Here is an 18,782-nt window from a genome sequence, read left to right on the forward strand (position 1 = left end):
TACCATCATGCAATCTGCAAGGCCCGGGCCTCCTTCTATGCCTCAGAATTCAAAAAAAATCCCAATCCTACTAAACTTATCTTTAAAGTCATTAAAGATCTGACTAGTAGGAAACAAGTAGGCATGGAACAATGCTCTCAATCTCACTGTGAAGAACTAGCAGCCTTCTTTGTGGAGAAAGTGGCGGCCATTTACCAGTCCTTTCCTTCCTCAACCAGCCCAAATAGTGACTCATGCCCCACACACCTGACTATTAGGCCGCTCGCATCAATACATGAGCCATCTCAAGAAGAGTTTAAATCCTTAGTTTTGAAAGTTAAGTCAGGGTCACCTGCGGACCCTTTGAGACCTGCATAATTTAATGAATTTGCTGAAGTCTGCCTTCCTCCTTTGCTTGACCTTATTAGGCTATCTTTCTCCTCTGGGACTGTACCTGTCAAATGGAAGCAGGCCACGGTTATCCCGATCTTAAAGAAGCCTACTCTAGACCCAACTAAACCAGAACATTATAGGCCTATCTCCCTTCTCCCCTGGGTCTCTAAGCTGGCCGAGGCTCATGCTAACAAAATTCTATCATGTCATCTACAAAATCTGGGTGTCTTAGATCCTTCTCAGAACGGCTTCCGCGCCGGCCATAGTATAGAGACAGCTCTGTTAGCGATGGTAGAACATCTGCGGAAGCTGTTAGACTTAGGGCAGACAGCGGCACTGATCCTTTTGGATCTCAGTGCCGCTTTCGACACTGTTTCCCACACTATCCTTGTCCAACGTTTAAAAGAGGCTGGTGTGGAGAGCACAGCTCTCGAATGGTTTCACTCTTTTTTGACTGAGCGTACCTTTAAGGTTTCTTCCCCCCCATTTGAATCCGTTTCCTGCTATATCCCTCAAGGGGTTCCGCAGGGTTCGGCATTGAGCCCGACCCTATTTAATTTATATGTGCAGCCGCTAGCTGCGGTCGCAAAAAAATGGGGTCTAACCATAGTGTCTTACGCTGATGACACTCAGCTTGCGGTGGCACTAAATGGGGACACCATGATTGAAGCCTCTAAGTTCCAGGCAGCCCTTAAGGACGTGGCTAGTTGGATGACAGATAACTGTCTCCAACTCAATGCTTCTAAAACCGAAGTCTTAATCCTGGGCAAACAGGCTCAATTATGGGGCGACTGCTGGTGGCCAGAGGAATTGGGCCGAGCACCCACTCCGGTGACAGAGGTAAAGAATTTGGGTATCTGGCTGGACTCAAAGTTATCATTTACCCCCCACGCGAAAAGAGTTGCGGGGACCTGTTTTGGGGCTCTTCGGAGCCTTAGACCTATTTTTAAGTTTTTTGATGCCTCTACTAGGCAACTTATTCTCCAAGCTGTGATTTTGTCCAGATTGGACTATGCCAGCTCCCTTCTTCTAGGTGTCAACCAAGCTGAACTAACTGGGTTACAACGTGTGCAGAACGCGGCAGCCAGAATGTTGGTCGGTTTGCCTAAATTTTGCTCTGCCAGGCGTACCATCTCCGATCTACATTGGCTGCCCGTTGGGCAGAGGATCAAGTTCAAAGCCTTATGCCTGGTGTTTAAGATCCTAAAGGCTGCCTCGCCCCCCATTCTTGCTCAAGCTAACGTCTACTACACCCCGGCAGGAACATTACGCTCTACTGGACAATTTCTGGCTTAGATTCCTCGCTTTAAAAAAGCCAGAATTGGCGGCCGTTCTTTTGGTGTTCTGGCAGCAGAACTATGGAACTCACTTCCTGTTAACATTCGTTCCATTCCTGACCTGCTGCCTTTTAGGAAAGCCGTGAAGACATTTCTTTTCACCTCGGTTAAATAGTCTTTTGTTTCTGGTTTGGTCCTTCATTGTGTTGTGTTGTACTGTCCACCATTGCGCTGGGACGCCACTTGGCTGTGGCAGCTACGCGCTTTATAAATAAATAACAAAACAAATATATAGAGAGCAACAATAGCTTCTGTTAGTCTCCGATGTGTCATCAATAGAGCGCACTCGATGACGGTGGCTTACTTCTTTATTTTATGAAATTCTGAAGATTGTATTATAGGATGCTGTCAGAGGGCAGGCTAGAGCAGGCCAACCGGATACATTTTTTAAGGTGGCTAAACCATTTCACTTGCGATCTTCTTATTAGTTGCGTGATGATATTCCTTAAACTTAATAGTTTCCTGCCCAATTAGAAGTTTGCTCTTTCCCACAAAGAAGAAGTGCTGTGCTTTCAACATGTTGCCCTCCAGGCCAGAGAATACCGTGTCTTCCTCGGAAGGTGAATTGCTGGTGGAGGGCCGTGCCCTGCGTCTTGACCCACTCCCATTTGAAGTTTGCGCAGTGGACTGTGGTGTATGCTGCCTTGCATGTTGCCTTGGGACTGGCTGTGCCTCCTCAGCTGTATCTGTGGACTCTGCCTTCATCAGTGGCAGTGGTGAGACTATGTTGCGCCGTCTGCCTGGCGCAGGGTCTGCCTGTCTTGGTTCCCCCTGCTCCTCCTGCCCTGCCACATCCACATCTGCTGGTGTGTCCAACCCTTCTGCCACGGTTTCCTGTGCTGTCGGTGGTGCTGTAAATTTAAATAGATTTACAAAAGGGGGTGGTGATGAACAGAGTGTCTGAATTGAGCAGACCACTCTTACCCAGTCCAAAGATCAGGGCTTGATCCATCACCGTTATTTATCTCACTGCCCCATCCCAGCTCAGAACCTGGCTATATGCAAATCAGTCTGTCCCTGGCCCAGTGCATCATGGGAACAGGGCAGACTAAACTACCAAGCCAATTCTTTACCAGAAAGGAGACAAGCTACCGGGGACCGGTTTCTGGCATTTCAGCCTCTTCGGCCCGGCTTGCTTGAATCCTGATGGAGCAGTGAGAAAGGGACTCATGTCTGAGTATACCCTGCCACACCTATAGTGGCCAAAATCGATTTACAAAAGGGGGTGGTGATGAACAGAGTGTCTGAATTGAGCAGACCACTCTTACCCAGTCCAAAGATCAGGGCTTGATCCATCACCGTTATTTATCTCACTGCCCCATCCCAGCTCAGAACCTGGCTATATGCAAATCAGTCTGTCCCTGGCCCAGTGCATCATGGGAACAGGGCAGACTAAACTACCAAGCCAATTCTTTACCAGAAAGGAGACAAGCTACCGGGGACCGGTTTCTGGCATTTCAGCCTCTTCGGCCCGGCTTGCTTGAATCCTGATGGAGCAGTGAGAAAGGGACTCATGTCTGAGTATACCCTGCCACACCTATAGTGGCCAAAATCGATTTACAAAAGGGGGTGGTGATGAACAGAGTGTCTGAATTGAGCAGACCACTCTTACCCAGTCCAAAGATCAGGGCTTGATCCATCACCGTTATTTATCTCACTGCCCCATCCCAGCTCAGAACCTGGCTATATGCAAATCAGTCTGTCCCTGGCCCAGTGCATCATGGGAACAGGGCAGACTAAACTACCAAGCCAATTCTTTACCAGAAAGGAGACAAGCTACCGGGGACCGGTTTCTGGCATTTCAGCCTCTTCGGCCCGGCTTGCTTGAATCCTGATGGAGCAGTGAGAAAGGGACTCATGTCTGAGTATACCCTGCCACACCTATAGTGGCCAAAATCGATTTACAAAAGGGGGTGGTGATGAACAGAGTGTCTGAATTGAGCAGACCACTCTTACCCAGTCCAAAGATCAGGGCTTGATCCATCACCGTTATTTATCTCACTGCCCCATCCCAGCTCAGAACCTGGCTATATGCAAATCAGTCTGTCCCTGGCCCAGTGCATCATGGGAACAGGGCAGACTAAACTACCAAGCCAATTCTTTACCAGAAAGGAGACAAGCTACCGGGGACCGGTTTCTGGCATTTCAGCCTCTTCGGCCCGGCTTGCTTGAATCCTGATGGAGCAGTGAGAAAGGGACTCACATCTGAGCATACCCTTCCACGCTTAGGGTGGACAAAAATATTTACAACAAGGGGTGGTGAGGGACAGAGTCTCTGAATTAAACAGAATACTCTCACCCAGTCAAGAGATCAGGGCTAGATCCAACACCGTTTTTTAGCTCACTGCACCATCCCAGTTTCAGAACCTGGCTGTATGCAAATTAGTCTGTTCCTGTCCCAGTGCATGATGGGAACAGGGCAAACCAAACTACAAAAGCCAATTCTTACACTGGGAAGGAAACAAGCTACCGGGGACCGGTTTCTGGCATTTCAGCCTCTTCGGCCCGGCTTGCTTGAATCCTGATGGTGCAATGAGCAAGGGACTCACATCTGAGCCCTGATCTCTTGACTGGGTGAGAGTATTCTGTTTAATTCAGAGACTCTGTCCCTCACCACCCCTTGTTGTAAATATTTTTGTCCACCCTAAGCGTGGAAGGGTATGCTCAGATGTGAGTCCCTTGCTCATTGCACCATCAGGATTCAAGCAAGCCGGGCCGAAGAGGCTGAAATGCCAGAAACCGGTCCCCGGTAGCTTGTTTCCTTCCCAGGTTCTGAAACTGGGATGGTGCAGTGAGCTAAAAAACGGTGTTGGATCTAGCCCTGATCTCTTGACTGGGTGAGAGTATTCTGTTTAATTCAGAGACTCTGTCCCTCACCACCCCTTGTTGTAAGTAAATTTAAATACACACATTACTTGTGTGTCATGTGAATCTTTTGTTATGCATTAAAGTTTGAAAATATCTAAACACATTACTAATACTAGTCTTTTTTACTCATTCCAAGGTTGACTCATTCCTATTCCCCTGTGCTATGTTTAACAGGGCCAGTTATCAGTGCATGTGACTACATATCCCATAATGCATTTCTGGGTGTGCTTGTACACATGCACTGGAGTTGCACTCAGGTTGGGTGTTTGGGGCTGTGAGTGGGCTGGTTATGCTTCGGGGTATAGGCATGCATCTTACCTTGTCTGGGGTCTGTCTGTTTGGAGCTGTCCAGGTCAGCCACACCAGTCACAGTTTCAGGCATAAGGGTGCCCTCCACTAGCTCCTTCAGGGGGGTAGGCTCTGGTGCTGTTGACGTCCCACCTCCGGTCAGTTTTGCCTCAGCCAACCTTGTGGCCATCCTCTCCTTTGACCTTTGCCGCATATCATACCAACGCTTGGGCAGGTTTTCAACTGTGCGGTGTGTGACACCAATTGCGTTCACTTTCTCCTGAATGTCACTCCAGATTTTACGTTTCCTTGCATCTGGCACACAAAGTGAATTTTTCCCGAATAGGAGGTCATGTTGCCTTACTATTTCCTCTGTAAGGACCTCAAGTTCCCTCTCACTAAATGTTTGTTTTCTTTTTCTTGGGTTTTCTTCTGGCTGCTTCTCACTCCCCTGGGACTCCATTTCCCCTTCCTGCAATTGCTGTTCCGAAACCTCACTCCCTCCTCACAGGCTCTCAGTCAGCTTCTGACTCTGACACAGGTGCTGGCAATCAGGTGCAGAATGGGCAGTCACACTTCCTGGTTGTGATGTCATCATTCTGCACCTGAATTGCTGTTTCTCAAAATTTGCGATTCCTTAATAGCAATTACACAATTAAGGAATCGCTATTTGAGTAAGCGCAAAAAAATTCTGCAAATTTTTGCTAATCGTTAATTATTTGCGAAATATTACCCACATCGGGATTTGCAATCCTGAAAATGCGATTCGGAAAAAATCGCATTTTCAGAAGCACAATTCCATTTTTACCTACATATGCCGCCAAGTCTAGAATCCCAGTCGGTGCTGGAGCGGCACACGGTGGCCTCCGTTTGATAAGCCCAAACTAGCGCCTTCCTCCTGGGCTATCCCCTCCCCCCGCTCTTACATCCATCCCTCTATCACTTCTCTCACCATCCCTCTTCACTGTCTCACAGCGCTGTAAAGCTGTGTGAACGGGACATTGGCGCTATCGCAGAGGCGCCCATAGCCTGGTTGAGCTGGAATAGGGGGACCCCGGGTCTGATTATTTTCTATTCCAGGTACAGTCCTTGATTTTACTGCCAGCACCCCGCCGCCCCCCCCCTCCCTCCCCCAATATCCCGATCAGAGGGGTGAACACTGTTTAGAAGTACATAGAGGTCTGTGCAGACGTCATCTCAGGGCCCCCGGCCCCTACCAGGAACCCGGATGTAGCCGGCTCGCCTAATGCCTCGTCTGCTCAATAGCAGCACGGGCAGGGCTGTGAAAGGGCCTGAAATGCAGTCGTTTAAATCTATTAATAGCTGCCTGGGTGGAGGGAGGACGTCGGCTGCTGCGTTTTTACAAACAGCTACATAGCTCGGTGACGTGGATTACAAGCCGGCCCTCGCGCGTGCGCCTGAACTCGAGCGTGCAAGGGAATGTCACCAGCTATGAGTTACCAGCCAGAGCTCGAGCGTGCAAAGGAATGTCACTGGCTGTGAGTTACCAGCCAGAGCTCAAGCGTGCAAGGGAATGTCACTGGCTGTGAGTTACCAGCCAGAGCTCAAGCGTGCAAGGGAATGTCACCAGCTGTGTGTTACCATCAGCCAGAGCTCGAGCATGCAAGGGAATGTCACTGGCTGTGAGTTACCAGCCAGAGCTCGAGCGTGCAAGGGAATGTCACCAGCTGTGAGTTACCAGCCAGAGCTCGAGCGTGCAAGGGAATGTCACCAGCTATGAGTTACCAGCCAGAGCTCGAGCGTGCAAGGGAATGTCACCCGCTGTGAGTTACCAGCCAGAGCTCGAGCGTGGAAAGGAATGTCACTGGCTGTGAGTTACCAGCCAGAGCTCGAGCATGCAAGGGAATGTCACCGGCTGTGAGTTACCAGCCAGAGCTCGAGCGTGCAAGGGAATGTCACCAGCTATGAGTTACCAGCCAGAGCTCGAGCGTGCAAGGGAATGTCAACCGCTGTGAGTTACCAGCCAGAGCTCGAGCGTGGAAAGGAATGTCACTGGCTGTGAGTTACTAGCCGGAGCTTGAGCGTGCAAGGGAATGTCACTGGCTGTAAGTTACCAGCCAGAGCTCAAGTGTGCAAGGGAATGTCACTAGCTATGAGTTACCAGCCAGAGCTCGAGCGTGCAAAGGAATGTCACTGGCTGTGAGTTACCAGCCAGAGCTCAAGCGTGCAAGGGAATGTCACCAGCTATGAGTTACCAGCCAGAGCTCGAGCGTGCAAGGGAATGTCACTGGCTGTGAGTTACCATCAGCCAGAGCTCGAGCGTGCAAGGGAATGTCACCAGCTATGAGTTACCAGCCAGAGCTCAAGCATGCAAGGGAATGTCACTGGCTGTGAGTTACCATCAGCCAGAGCTCGAGCGTGCAAGGGAATGTCACCGCTGTGAGTTACCAGCCAGAGCTCGAGCATGCAAGGGAATGTCACTGGCTGTGAGTTACCAGCCAGAGCCTGAGCGTGCAAGGGAATGTCACTGGCTGTGAGTTACCAGCCAGAGCTCGAGGGTGCAAGGGAATGTCACCGCTGTGAGTTACCAGCCAGAGCTTGAGCGTGCAAGGGAATGTCACCAGCTATGAGTTACCAGCCAGAGCTCGAGCATGCAAGGGAATGTCACTGGCTGTGAGTTAGGAGCCAGAGCCTGAGCATGCAAGGGAATGTCACCAGCTATGAGTTACCAGCCAGAGCTCGAGCGTGCAAGGGAATGTCACCAGCTGTGAGTTACCAGCCATAGCTCGAGCGTGCAAGGGAATGTCACCAGCTGTGAGTTACCAGCCAGAGCTCGAGGGTGCAAGGGAATGTCACCAGCTGTGAGTTACCAGCCAGAGCTCGAGCGTGCAAGGGAATGTCACCAGCTATGAGTTACCAACCAGAGCTCGAGCGTGCAAGAGAATGCAACCAGCTGGGAGTTACCAGCCAGAGCCTGAGCGTGCAAGGGAATGTCACCAGCTATGAGTTACCAGCCAGAGCTCAAACGTGCAAGGGAATGTCACTGGCTGTGAGTTACCAGCCAGAGCTCAAGCGTGCAAGGGAATGTCACCAGCTATGAGTTACCAGCCAGAGCTCGAGCGTGCAAGGGAATGTCACCCGCTGTGAGTTACCAGCCAGAGCTCGAGCGTGCAAGGGAATGTCACTGGCTGTGAGTTACCAGCCAGAGCCTGAGCGTGCAAGGGAATGTCACCGGCTGTGAGTTACCAGCCAGAGCCAGAGCATGCAAGGGAATGTCACTAGCTGTGAGTTACCAGCCAGAGCCTGAGCATGCAAGGGAATGTCACTGGCTGTGAGTTACCAGCCCGAGCTCGAGCGTGCAAGGGAATGTCACCAGCTATGAGTTACCAGTCAGAGCTCGAGCGTGCAAGGGAATGTCACCAGCTATAAGTTACCAGCCAGAGCTCGAGAGTACAAGGGAATGTCACTGGCTGTGAGTTAGCAGCCAGAGCCTGAGCGTGCAAGGGAATGTCACCAGCTATGAGTTACCAGCCAGAGCTCGAGCGTGCAAGGGAATGTGACCAGCTGTGAGTTACCAGCCGTAGCTCGAGCGTGCAAGGAAATGTCACCAGCTGTGAGTTACCAGCCAGAGCTCGAGGGTGCAAGGGAATGTCACCAGCTGTGAGTTACCAGCCAGAGCTCGAGCGTGCAAGGGAATGTCACCAGCTATGAGTTACCAACCAGAGCTCGAGCGTGCAAGAGAATGTCACCAGCTGGGAGTTACCAGCCAGAGCCTGAGCGTGCAAGGGAATGTCACCAGCTATGAGTTACCAGCCAGAGCTCAAATGTGCAAGGGAATGTCACTGGCTGTGAGTTACCAGCCAGAGCTCAAGCGTGCAAGGGAATGTCACCAGCTATGAGTTACCAGCCAGAGCTCGAGCGTGCAAGGGAATGTCACCCGCTGTGAGTTACCAGCCAGAGCTCGAGCGTGCAAGGGAATGTCACTGGCTGTGAGTTACCAGCCAGAGCCTGAGCGTGCAAGGGAATGTCACCGGCTGTGAGTTACCAGCCAGAGCTCGAGCATGGAAGGGAATGTCACTAGCAGTGAGTTACCAGCCAGAGCCTGAGCATGCAAGGGAATGTCACTGGCTGTGAGTTACCAGCCCGAGCTCGAGCGTGCAAGGGAATGTCACCAGCTATGAGTTACCAGTCAGAGCTCGAGCGTGCAAGGGAATGTCACCAGCTATGAGTTACCAGCCAGAGCTCGAGAGTACAAGGGAATGTCACTGGCTGTGAGTTACCAGCCAGAGCCTGAGCGTGCAAGGGAATGTCACCAGCTATGAGTTACCAGCCAGAGCCCGAGAGTACAAGGGAATGTCACTGGCTGTGAGTTACCAGCCAGAGCCTGAGCGTGCAAGGGAATGTCACCAGCTGTGAGTTACCAGCCAGAGCTCGAGCGTGCAAGGGAATGTCACTGGCTGCGAGTTACCAGCCAAAGCCTGATCGTGCAAGGTATTGTCACTGGCTGTGAGTTACCAGCTCGAGATCGAGTGTGCAAGGGAATGTCACCAGCTATGAGTTACCAGCCAGAGCCTGAGCGTGCAAGGGAATGTCACCAGCTGTGAGTTACCAGCCGGAGCCTGAGCGTGCATGGGAATGTCACTGGCTGTGAGTTACCAGCCAGAGTTTGAGCGTGCAAGGGAATGTCACTGGCTGTGAGTTACCAGCCAGAGCTCGAGCGTGCAAGGGAATGTCACCGCTGTGAGTTACCAGCCAGAGCTCGAGCGTGCAAGGGAATGTCACTGGCTGTGAGTTACCAGCCAGAGCCCGAGAGTACAAGGGAATGTCACCAGCTGTGAGTTACCAGCCAGAGCTCGAGCGTGCAAGGGAATTTCACCGCTGTGAGTTACCAGCCAGAGCTCGAGCGTGCAAGGGAATGTCACCGGCTGTGAGTTACCAGCCAGAGCTCGAGCGTGCAAGGGAATGTCACCCGCTGTCAGTTACCAGCCAGAGCTCGAGCGTGCAAGGGAATATCACTGGCTGTGAGTTACCAGCCAGAGCCCGAGAGTACAAGGGAATGTCACCAGCTGTGAGTTACCAGCCAGAGCTCGAGCGTGCAAGGGAATTTCACCACTGTGAGTTACCAGCCAGAGCTCGAGCGTGCAAGGGAATGTCACCAGCTATGAGTTACCAGCCAGAGCTCGAGCGTGCAAGGGAATGTCACCCGCTGTCAGTTACCAGCCAGAGCTCGAGCGTGCAAGGGAATGTCACCGGCTGTGAGTTACCAGCCAGAGCCAGAGAGTGCAAGGGAATGTCACCAGCTGTGAGTTACCAGCCAGAGCTCGAGCGTGCAAGGGAATGTCACTGGCTGTGAGTTACCAGCTAGAGCTCGAGTTTGCAAGTGAATGTCACTAGCTGTGAGTTACCAGCCAGAGCTCGAGTGTGCAAGGGAATGTCCCTGGCTGTGAGTTACCAGCCAGAGCTCGAGCGTGCAAGGGAATGTCACTGGCTGTGAGTTACCAGCTAGAGCTCGAGCGTGCAAGGGAATGTCACTGGCTGTGAGTTACCAGCCTGAGCTCGAGCGTGCAAGGGAATGTCACCAGCTATGAGTTACCAGACAGAGCTCGAACGTGCACGGGAATGTTACCGGCTGTGAGTTACCAGCCAGAGCTCGAGCGTGCAAGGGAATGTCACCGGTTGGGAGTAACCAGCCAGAGCTCGAGCGTGCAAGGGAATGTCATGGCTGTGAGTTACCAGCCAGAGCTCGAGCGTGCAAGGGAATGTCACCAGCTGTGAGTTACCAGCTAGAGCTCGAGCGTGCAAAGGAATGTCACCAGCTATGAGTTACCAGCCAGAGCTCGAGCGTGCAAGCGAATGTCACTGGCTGTGAGTTACCATCAGCCAGAGCTCGAGCGTGCAAGGGAATGTCACCAGCTATGAGTTACCAGCCAGAGCTCGAGCGTGCAAGGGAATGTCACTGGCTGTGAGTTACCAGCCAGAGCTCGAGCGTGCAAGGGAATGTCACGGCTGTGAGTTACCAGCCAGAGCTCGAGTGTGCAAGGGAATGTCACCAGCTGTGAGTTACCAGCCAGAGCTTGAGCGTGCAAGGGAATGTCACCAGCTATGAGTTACCAGCCAGAGCTCGAGCATGCAAGGGAATGTCACTGGCTGTGAGTTACCAGCCAGAGCCTGAGCGTGCAAGGGAATGTCACCAGCTATGAGTTACCAGCCAGAGCCCGAGAGTACAAGGGAATGTCAGTGGCTGTGAGTTACCAGCCAGAGCTCGAGCATGCAAGGGAATGTCACTGGCTGTGAGTTACCAGCCAGAGCCTGAGCGTGCAAGGGAATGTCACCAGCTGTGAGTTACCAGCCAGTGCTCGAGCATGCAAGAGAATGTTACTGGCTGTGAGTTACCAGCCAGAGCCTGAGCGTGCAAGGTATTGTCACTGGCTGTGAGTTACCAGCTCGAGATCGAGCGTGCAAGGGAATGTCACCAGCTATGAGTTACCAGCCAGAGCCTGAGCGTGCAAGGGAATGTCACCAGCTGTGAGTTACCAGCCAGAGCCTGAGCGTGCAAGGGAATGTCACTGGCTGTGAGTTACCAGCCAGAGTTTGAGCGTGCAAGGGAATGTCACTGGCTGTGAGTTACCAGCCAGAGCTCGAGCGTGCAAGGGAATGTCACCGCTGTGAGTTACCAGCCAGAGCTCGAGCGTGCAAGGGAATGTCACAGGCTGTGAGTTACCAGCCAGAGCCCTAGAGTACAAGGGAATGTCACCAGCTGTGAGTTACCAGCCAGAGCTCCAGCGTGCAAGGGAATTTCACCGATGTGAGTTACCAGCCAGAGCTCGAGCGTGCAAGGGAATGTCACCGGCTGTGAGTTACCAGCCAGAGCTCGAGCGTGCAAGGGAATGTCACCAGCTATGAGTTACCAGCCAGAGCTCGAGCGTGCAAGGGAATGTCACCAGCTATGAGTTACCAGCCAGAGCTCGAGCGTGCAAGGGAATATCACCCGCTGTCAGTTACCAGCCAGAGCTCGAGCGTGCAAGGGAATGTCACCGGCTGTGAGTTACCAGCCAGAGCCAGAGAGTGCAAGGGAATGTCACCAGCTGTGAGTTACCAGCCAGAGCTCGAGCATGCAAGGGAATGTCACTGGGTGTGAGTTACCAGCCAGAGCTCGAGTTTGCAAGTGAATGTCACTAGCTGTGAGTTACCAGCCAGAGCTCGAGTGTGCAAGGGAATGTCACTGGCTGTGAGTTACGAGCCAGAGCTTGAGCGTGCAAGGGAATGTCACTGGCTGTGAGTTACCAGCTCGAGCGTGCAAGGGAATGTCACTGGCTGTGAGTTACCAGCCAGAGCTCGAGCGTGCAAGGGAATGTCACCAGCTATGAGTTACCAGACAGAGCTCGAACGTGCAAGGGAATGTCACCGGCTGTGAGTTACCATCCAGAGCTCGAGCGTGCAAGGGAATGTTACCGGCTGTGAGTTACCAGCCAGAGCTCGAGCGTGCAAGGGAATGTCACCGGCTGGGAGTTACCAGCCAGAGCTCGAGCGTGCAAGGGAATGTCACTGGCTGTGAGTTACCAGACAGAGCTTAAGCGTGCAAGGGAATATCACCAGCTATGAGTTACCAGCCAGAGCTCGAGCGTGCAAGGGAATGTCACCGGCTGTGAGTTACCAGCCAGAGTTTGAGTGTGCAAGGGAATGTCACCGGCTATGAGTTACCAGCCAGAGCTCGAGCGTGCAAGGGAATGTCACCGGCTGTGAGTTACCAGCCAGAGCTCGAGCGTGCAAGGGAATGTCACGGCTGTGAGTTACCAGCCAGAGCTCGAGCGTGCGAGGGAATGTCACCAGCTGTGAGTTACCAGCTAGAGCTCGAGCGTGCAAAGGAATGTCACCAGCTATAAGTTACCAGCCAGAGCTCAAGCGTGCAAGGGAATGTTACCAGACAGAGCTCGAGTGTGCAAGGGAATGTCACCAGCTGTGTATTACCATCAGCCAGAGCTCGAGTGTGAAAGGGAATGTCACCAGCTATGAGTTACCAGCCAGAGCTCGAGCGAGCAAGGGAATGACACCAGCTGTGTGTTACCATCAGCCAGAGCTCGAGCGTGCAAGGAAATGTCACCAGCTATGAGTTACCATCCAGAGCTCGAGCGTGCAAGGGAATGTCACTGGCTGTGAGTTACCATCAGCCAGAGCTCGAGCGTGCAAGGGAATGTCACCAGCTAGGAGTTACCAGCCAGAGCTCGAGCGTGCAAGGGAATGTTACCAACCAGAGCTCCAATGTGCAAGGGAATGTCACCAGCTGTGAGTTACCAGCCAGAGCTCGAGCGTGCAAGAGAATGTCACCAGCTGTGAGTTCCCATCCATAGCTCGAGCGTGCAAGGGAATGTCACCAGCTGTGAGTTACCAGCCAGAGCTCGAGCGTGCAAGGGAATGTCACTGGCTGTGAGTTACAAGCCAGAGCTCGAGCGTGCAAGAGAATGTCACCAGCTGTGAGTTACCAGCCAGAGCTCGAGCGTGCAAGGGAATGTTACCAGCCAGAGCTCGAGCGTGCAAGGGAATGTCACTGGCTGTGAGTTACCATCAGCCAGAGCTCGAGCGTGCAAGGGAATGTCACCAGCTGTGAGTTACCAGCCAGAGCTGGAGCGTGCAAGGGAATGTCACCATCAGTCACCTAGATGCAGGTAAAGATAGATAACGGCAATCGGCTCACGAGGAAGATCGGCACCTGTAAAGGTCTAAAGCAAGGCTGCGTCTTGGCCCCCCATTTGTTTACCTTATTCATGGCCGACCTGACACCAAGGCTTGATGGGATCAATGCACACCCTCCACGACTAGGAATAATGCCCCACACGCATCTCTCGTACGCTGATGACGCTGTTCTCCTTAATCAGACGAAAATAGGACTGCAACGTCTCATAAATGAACTGGCTGAATACACCAAACAGAACCTTTTGCAAATAAACACCACGAAAACAAAGGCCATGATTATAACTCACCATCGTACAAAACTACTGAATTATACAATTGACAGGAAGCTAGGTTCTCGCTTCCTGCGCTTCCTCCTCACCCACTCTGTCTATCAGCGCCAGGAAGCTTCGGCGTCAGTGCGCTTTACAAATGGCACCTAAGATAAGATAAGATAAGACAATAACAAACTGGAAGTAGTGGACAATTATAAGTACCTGGGGATATACGTGGATAGACGGTTCACCTTTTCTGCGCACTTCAATGACATTGAGAAGAAAGGAACATCACTACTTCATGCATTCAGCAGTTTATCTAAGTCGCTTGAGGGCCCCCTGTTCACCCCCCTCTTAACAGTCATCAAAGCCAAGCTACTTCCAACAATAGCTTATGGCAGTGTGGTACATTGTGGAAAGAGCGCGCCTCTCTTGGACAAAATCCAAACGAGGGTGTATAAACACATATTCAGATTACCACGCGACGCCTCACCCGCCCAGGTTCGGCTTGAATTTGGATTGCAGTGTCAAACATTGCAAAAAAATACGACAAAGTAAGATTCTGGTACAATGTGTGGCTGAACCGTGAGACACAAATAAACTTCGCTATCTGGGAAGCCATGCAAAGCAACCCAGACTCCCAGCACGCAAAGTATCTAAATTCCTCCCTAGAAATCACAGCGCTGGCGTTATTGTGGCAAAAGAAGTTACCAGTGTCTTCATTCAAACAGGCTGCAAAAAAGGCAGCTAATTGACACTCGTTGATTGATGATAAAACAATCCTGAGACAACGCTCACACGCCTGGATGATAATCCAATCACATAAGAAGCCGGCTCCGGCACCCTATCCAGGGCTAGCCTTTTCATCACATCTGAAATCCAAATACCTAACCCTACGAATGGGTAATTTGCCAACAAATGCCGACCAACCGGGCTGGAGGACACCAGGCTCAAAGGGGTGTAACTTGTGTGGCCCTGCGGTACAAGACCACATTCATCTGATCTGCATGTGCCCGCAATTAGACAGTGAACGTCGGCACCTGCTCAAGGCAAAATTCAATGAACTAGGAATTCGCACATGTCGAACAATTAAATATGTTATCAATTTTGAAAAAAAACAGAAATTGTGTCAAGACCAACTACAAATTTGACCTTCCCGAACTTTTTAACCTGCACTTTATAGAATTTTGAATCAGCACATACAATTTTTATACCATTAACAACATTGTTTACCTTTTTAAATCAATGTTCTTTTTACTATTCTATAAGAAAGTGCTTTCTCCGATACATCTTAAATCAATGTTGCATCTCATATTGCAATGGTTTTTATTAACTACACAATAAATAAAAAAAAATTTTGTTACCATCAGCCAGAGCTCGAGTTTGCAAGGGAATGTCACCAGCTGTGAGTTACCATCCAGCCTTTACACCAATGCGCGTGAGCTCGAGTGTGTAAGGGAATGTCACTGCCTGTCAAGGCCTCTGAAGTCTAGCCGCATTGTGTGCTTGCATCCGTATGTTGCTGGTTTCCTGAAGGGGACAGAGTGGGTGTCTTTGCAGGCTGAACTGGGCCCACGCCTCATCCATTCAGCTCTGGGGAAGATGAGCCTCTCGTCGCCTCCACGGGGCGGTGGGGCGGCGGGGCGGTGGGGCGGGGGGGCGGGGCGGTAAAGGGGCAGGGTGGGGGGTAGTAAACTCCGGCTCATGGCCAACTGGAGTAATGTAAAGAAATAAATAAATAAAACAAATTTCATTGCGCGCGCTGAAAGGCATTTGGTGTTTCAGCGCGTGCATTCAAATTTTTTTTCTTAATTTATTTCTTATAAAGTTGTGTAATTGACGGATAGTGTGTACAAAGGAGTTGTGGAAAGATGGATAGCGTGTGCAAGAGATTTGTGGAATCGACGTATAGGGTGCTGATAGGAAGTTGTGGAATTGACGGAAAGAGCGTGTAAGGGGGTTGTGGAATTGACGGATAGTGTGTGGGAGGGAGTTGTCGAATTGATGGAAATTGTCCTGCTAGGAAGTTGTAGAACTGATGGACAGCGTGCTACCAGGAAGTTGTGGACTTGACAGATAGCCTGTTGCTGGGGAGCTGGGAATTGATGGATAGAGTGTTGCTATGGAGGCAGGAATTGATGGATGACATGTTGCTAGGGAGTTTTGGACATGATGGATAGTGCATTGCTAGGGAGTTGGGAATTGATATATAGCGTGTTGCTAGGGAGTTGTGGAATTGACTGATAGCATTAGGGAATTGATGGATGGTGTGTTGTTAGAGCTGGGGGCGTAAGATTGCACCCAGCATTGCTAAGATTTAGATAAACATTCGAGCAGACACATTACAAAACAAGCGTCACAAAATAAAGCTACAGTGATTTTTCAACTAAATACAACGCCAACAAGCACAGTACACGTTGCAACATGTACTGTGGTCTGTGGTATGCAGTCCACAGCCACCCAGTGACCCCAGGGCTACAGCTGCCCCTGCCCCCTGGACACAACCACATCAACAGGCTGTGATATGGGCACCTCCACTCAGTGTCTTCTCAGTGCTCCAGCCTTTAGTGGCATGTGTCGAAAGGGCAATATCACTCACATATATTGTGCCAAGTGCCCCTCCGGGCCCACTTGGAATGGCCAACGTCCAAGTGTCTCGTGGCGACTGTCCTTCTAGCTTGGCTATCCATTTCCTCCCCTTTCAGTGACTCTTGTGCCTGGGCTGGGCATGTGTCTAGGAGCCACTGGGCACAGTGGGTGCCCAAATACCACAGCTGGCCCGTCGGAGGTTTGCTTCAAGCACAAAGGGTCTTGCAGGACCTGTGGAACCGGAAGTGCGCCAGGCCACATGTGTCGCACCAGGATTGTTCGCTCAGTAACAGAACTCACATGGACAATAAATTGAGGTGGTATATTCCCTGCCTTTTATATGCCGTGTTCAATATTCTTCCAGATAATGACTAGACTGGAGTGAAATTTAAAGTATGCCATGGTAATTTGCGTAATTTCTGTTTTCCGTGGTGCTTCTAATGCGAAATCCCCGAATTTAAGCCATTATCCCACTTTGTGTAAGTATGCACTATTCACAGTAAAAATTGACAGAGAATGGCACAATTCACGACAAAAATTTACAGCGAACACACAAAACACACACAAACAACCAAACGGGAGTGGCAGTTATTTGTGGTGCTTTTGTTTAATGTGGAAGAGGTGCGGCGCAGCGGCCAGGTTGCCTGACTCCAGACCACGGGGTTCACGGTTCGATCGCGGGCGTCGGGTTAGCCCAGCACCATGTGACTCTGGGCAATGGTTCGCTTAATCTTCCCGACGGCCCCCAGCGCCGGGACACCTCTCCGGAGGTATCTGTGCGCTTTACAAATGCTGGTATTTCATTTCATTTAATCTTAAAATCTAAAATATAGCGTAAAATGAAGGATTGGTATTATGAGTAATTTTGTTTAATATTGCCACAATAATTTTGCATAATTAGGCGAAAGCAAGTGAGGCTATATGTGAACGGGTAAAACCTGTCATTCTCACAAGATTTCTACATAAAATGCATAGGAAAATATTTTCCCTTTTTTCCACCCCCAACACCCTTGGTGGCTTATGCTTGGTACGGAGGAGCGACAAAGGCATCCCGGAAAAGTTCGTAATTCAGGAAGCAGCCGACAGCACTTCTCCCCTGGACTTTGTCCAAAAACCTGGAACTTTTTTCCAGTTGAGGTCGGACAAGCTTCAGACAGCCTTGATTTCAGGCAGGGACTCGAAACATGGCTTTCTAGGTGGTATGTACCCAACCAAGACTTAATTGCTATATACACTAGGATGCCTTAACCACATATACGTCTATATAATCATTGTCCGCAGGAGCACAGCCTGGCGCGGGCCACGGTCCAAGCCACCTGAAGCGACCAGACCACCGGCTCAGTTCTGTGCAGCGCTTCGTGGCCTAGGCAGGTCTAGTTTGCATTGAAAAAAGGCCTACAAAGCATTAAAACAGAGTTTTGTGTCTTGACGAGTGTCTTCTGAACCTTGGAGCATAGACCACAACTCTTACTTACAGAACTTTCAAACAGGTGGGGCTGGAGGGGCATCAGTAGAGCTTGGAGTCAGGCGTTCTTAGGTAGTGTATTGCAAATGACACACACCTTCCTTCAGTACAAGGGGAGCACTCCAACAGGAAAAACATATGTTGCCTGGGAGTGCTGAAAATCCTTGCACAGGTGGTCTGCGAAGATGGGAGCTCGAAGTGGGATTACAGGTGAGGGGAGGGTGAAGGTGAGTCGGCCTGGTGAGCGCTCCCAGTGAAAAACAAAGGGGGACTTGAAAAGCAAAGGTGGTAGGCAAGGCCTGGTTTGGGAGGGGAAGTATTGGGATAGAGGGACAAGAAACATTAGCACAGTAGTGTCGGTCGGTGTGCCTCGTAGGCCCAGAGGATACGCAGAGACACGTATAGCAGCACAGTTCTGCTCTCATGTACAGACTCATAAATAAGGGCTTTGGTGTTCTGTTACAGTAGAGGACCTCTTTTCCATGTCCCTAGCACAGGCAGAACCTATTTTAAGAATTTTCTTGAAAGCAAAAGGGATCAAAGTCCAATTCTTGAGTGAGAGTTCCCACCTGTGTCTCTCCTATAGCCCCCCCTCGAGCTTCCACCACCATCAACAGATCTAAATGTACCATCTGCAATTCCATAGGATTTTGCACTCCACCTCACCAGACTCCATTGTCCAGAAATAACCTGAGGAACCAGTTCATAGGCACATGAATTCCAGCCGAGCACTCACCCCTGGCTGATGTGAGCTAATATATCACAATATGCCCAACAAAACTTTTTTCTCACCTCTCTAGGCACTCTTACATAACATAACATGTGAATTTGTAAAGCGCACGTTCACCTGGAGGTATCTTGGCGCTGAATAACAGTGGTCTGCTCACTTGTCATTCACCGTCTGCTCCCGCCCACCATAGCAACCTGCCCGCCGGGGCAATAGGTCCGCTTGTTTCAGTG

The 18,782-nt window shown here is 50.8% G+C and overlaps 2 protein-coding genes across 5 annotated transcripts in view; both read right to left on the reverse strand.

Moving 5' to 3' along the window:
* PDE4C (phosphodiesterase 4C) overlaps positions 1-18,782 on the reverse strand; it is a 1,034,448-nt gene that overhangs the window by 243,879 nt on the left and 771,787 nt on the right. The gene's annotated exons all lie outside the window — the stretch shown is intronic.
* LOC147673203 (uncharacterized) lies at positions 2,106-5,328 on the reverse strand. Its single transcript, XM_086946505.1, has 2 exons — positions 4,896-5,328; positions 2,106-2,560 (listed from the first exon to the last, which is right to left on the reverse strand). The coding sequence occupies exons 1-2, from the start codon at positions 5,326-5,328 to the stop codon at positions 2,106-2,108; spliced, it is 888 nt and encodes a 295-aa protein (XP_086802631.1).

This window comes from Lissotriton vulgaris, chromosome 12 (assembly GCF_964263255.1).
Source record: "Lissotriton vulgaris chromosome 12, aLisVul1.2, whole genome shotgun sequence".
Classification (NCBI taxonomy): Eukaryota; Metazoa; Chordata; class Amphibia; order Caudata; family Salamandridae; genus Lissotriton; species Lissotriton vulgaris.

Excerpts from the sequence above, each read along its gene's own strand:
- LOC147673203 (XM_086946505.1), bottom strand. The coding sequence starts at position 5,328 with ATGGAGTCCCAGGGGAGTGAGAAGCAGCCAGAAGAAAACCCAAGAAAA. Across the intron at positions 2,561-4,895 it reads ACAGACAGACCCCAGACAAG|CACCACCGACAGCACAGGAA; the intron begins GTAAGATGCATG and ends TTAAATTTACAG.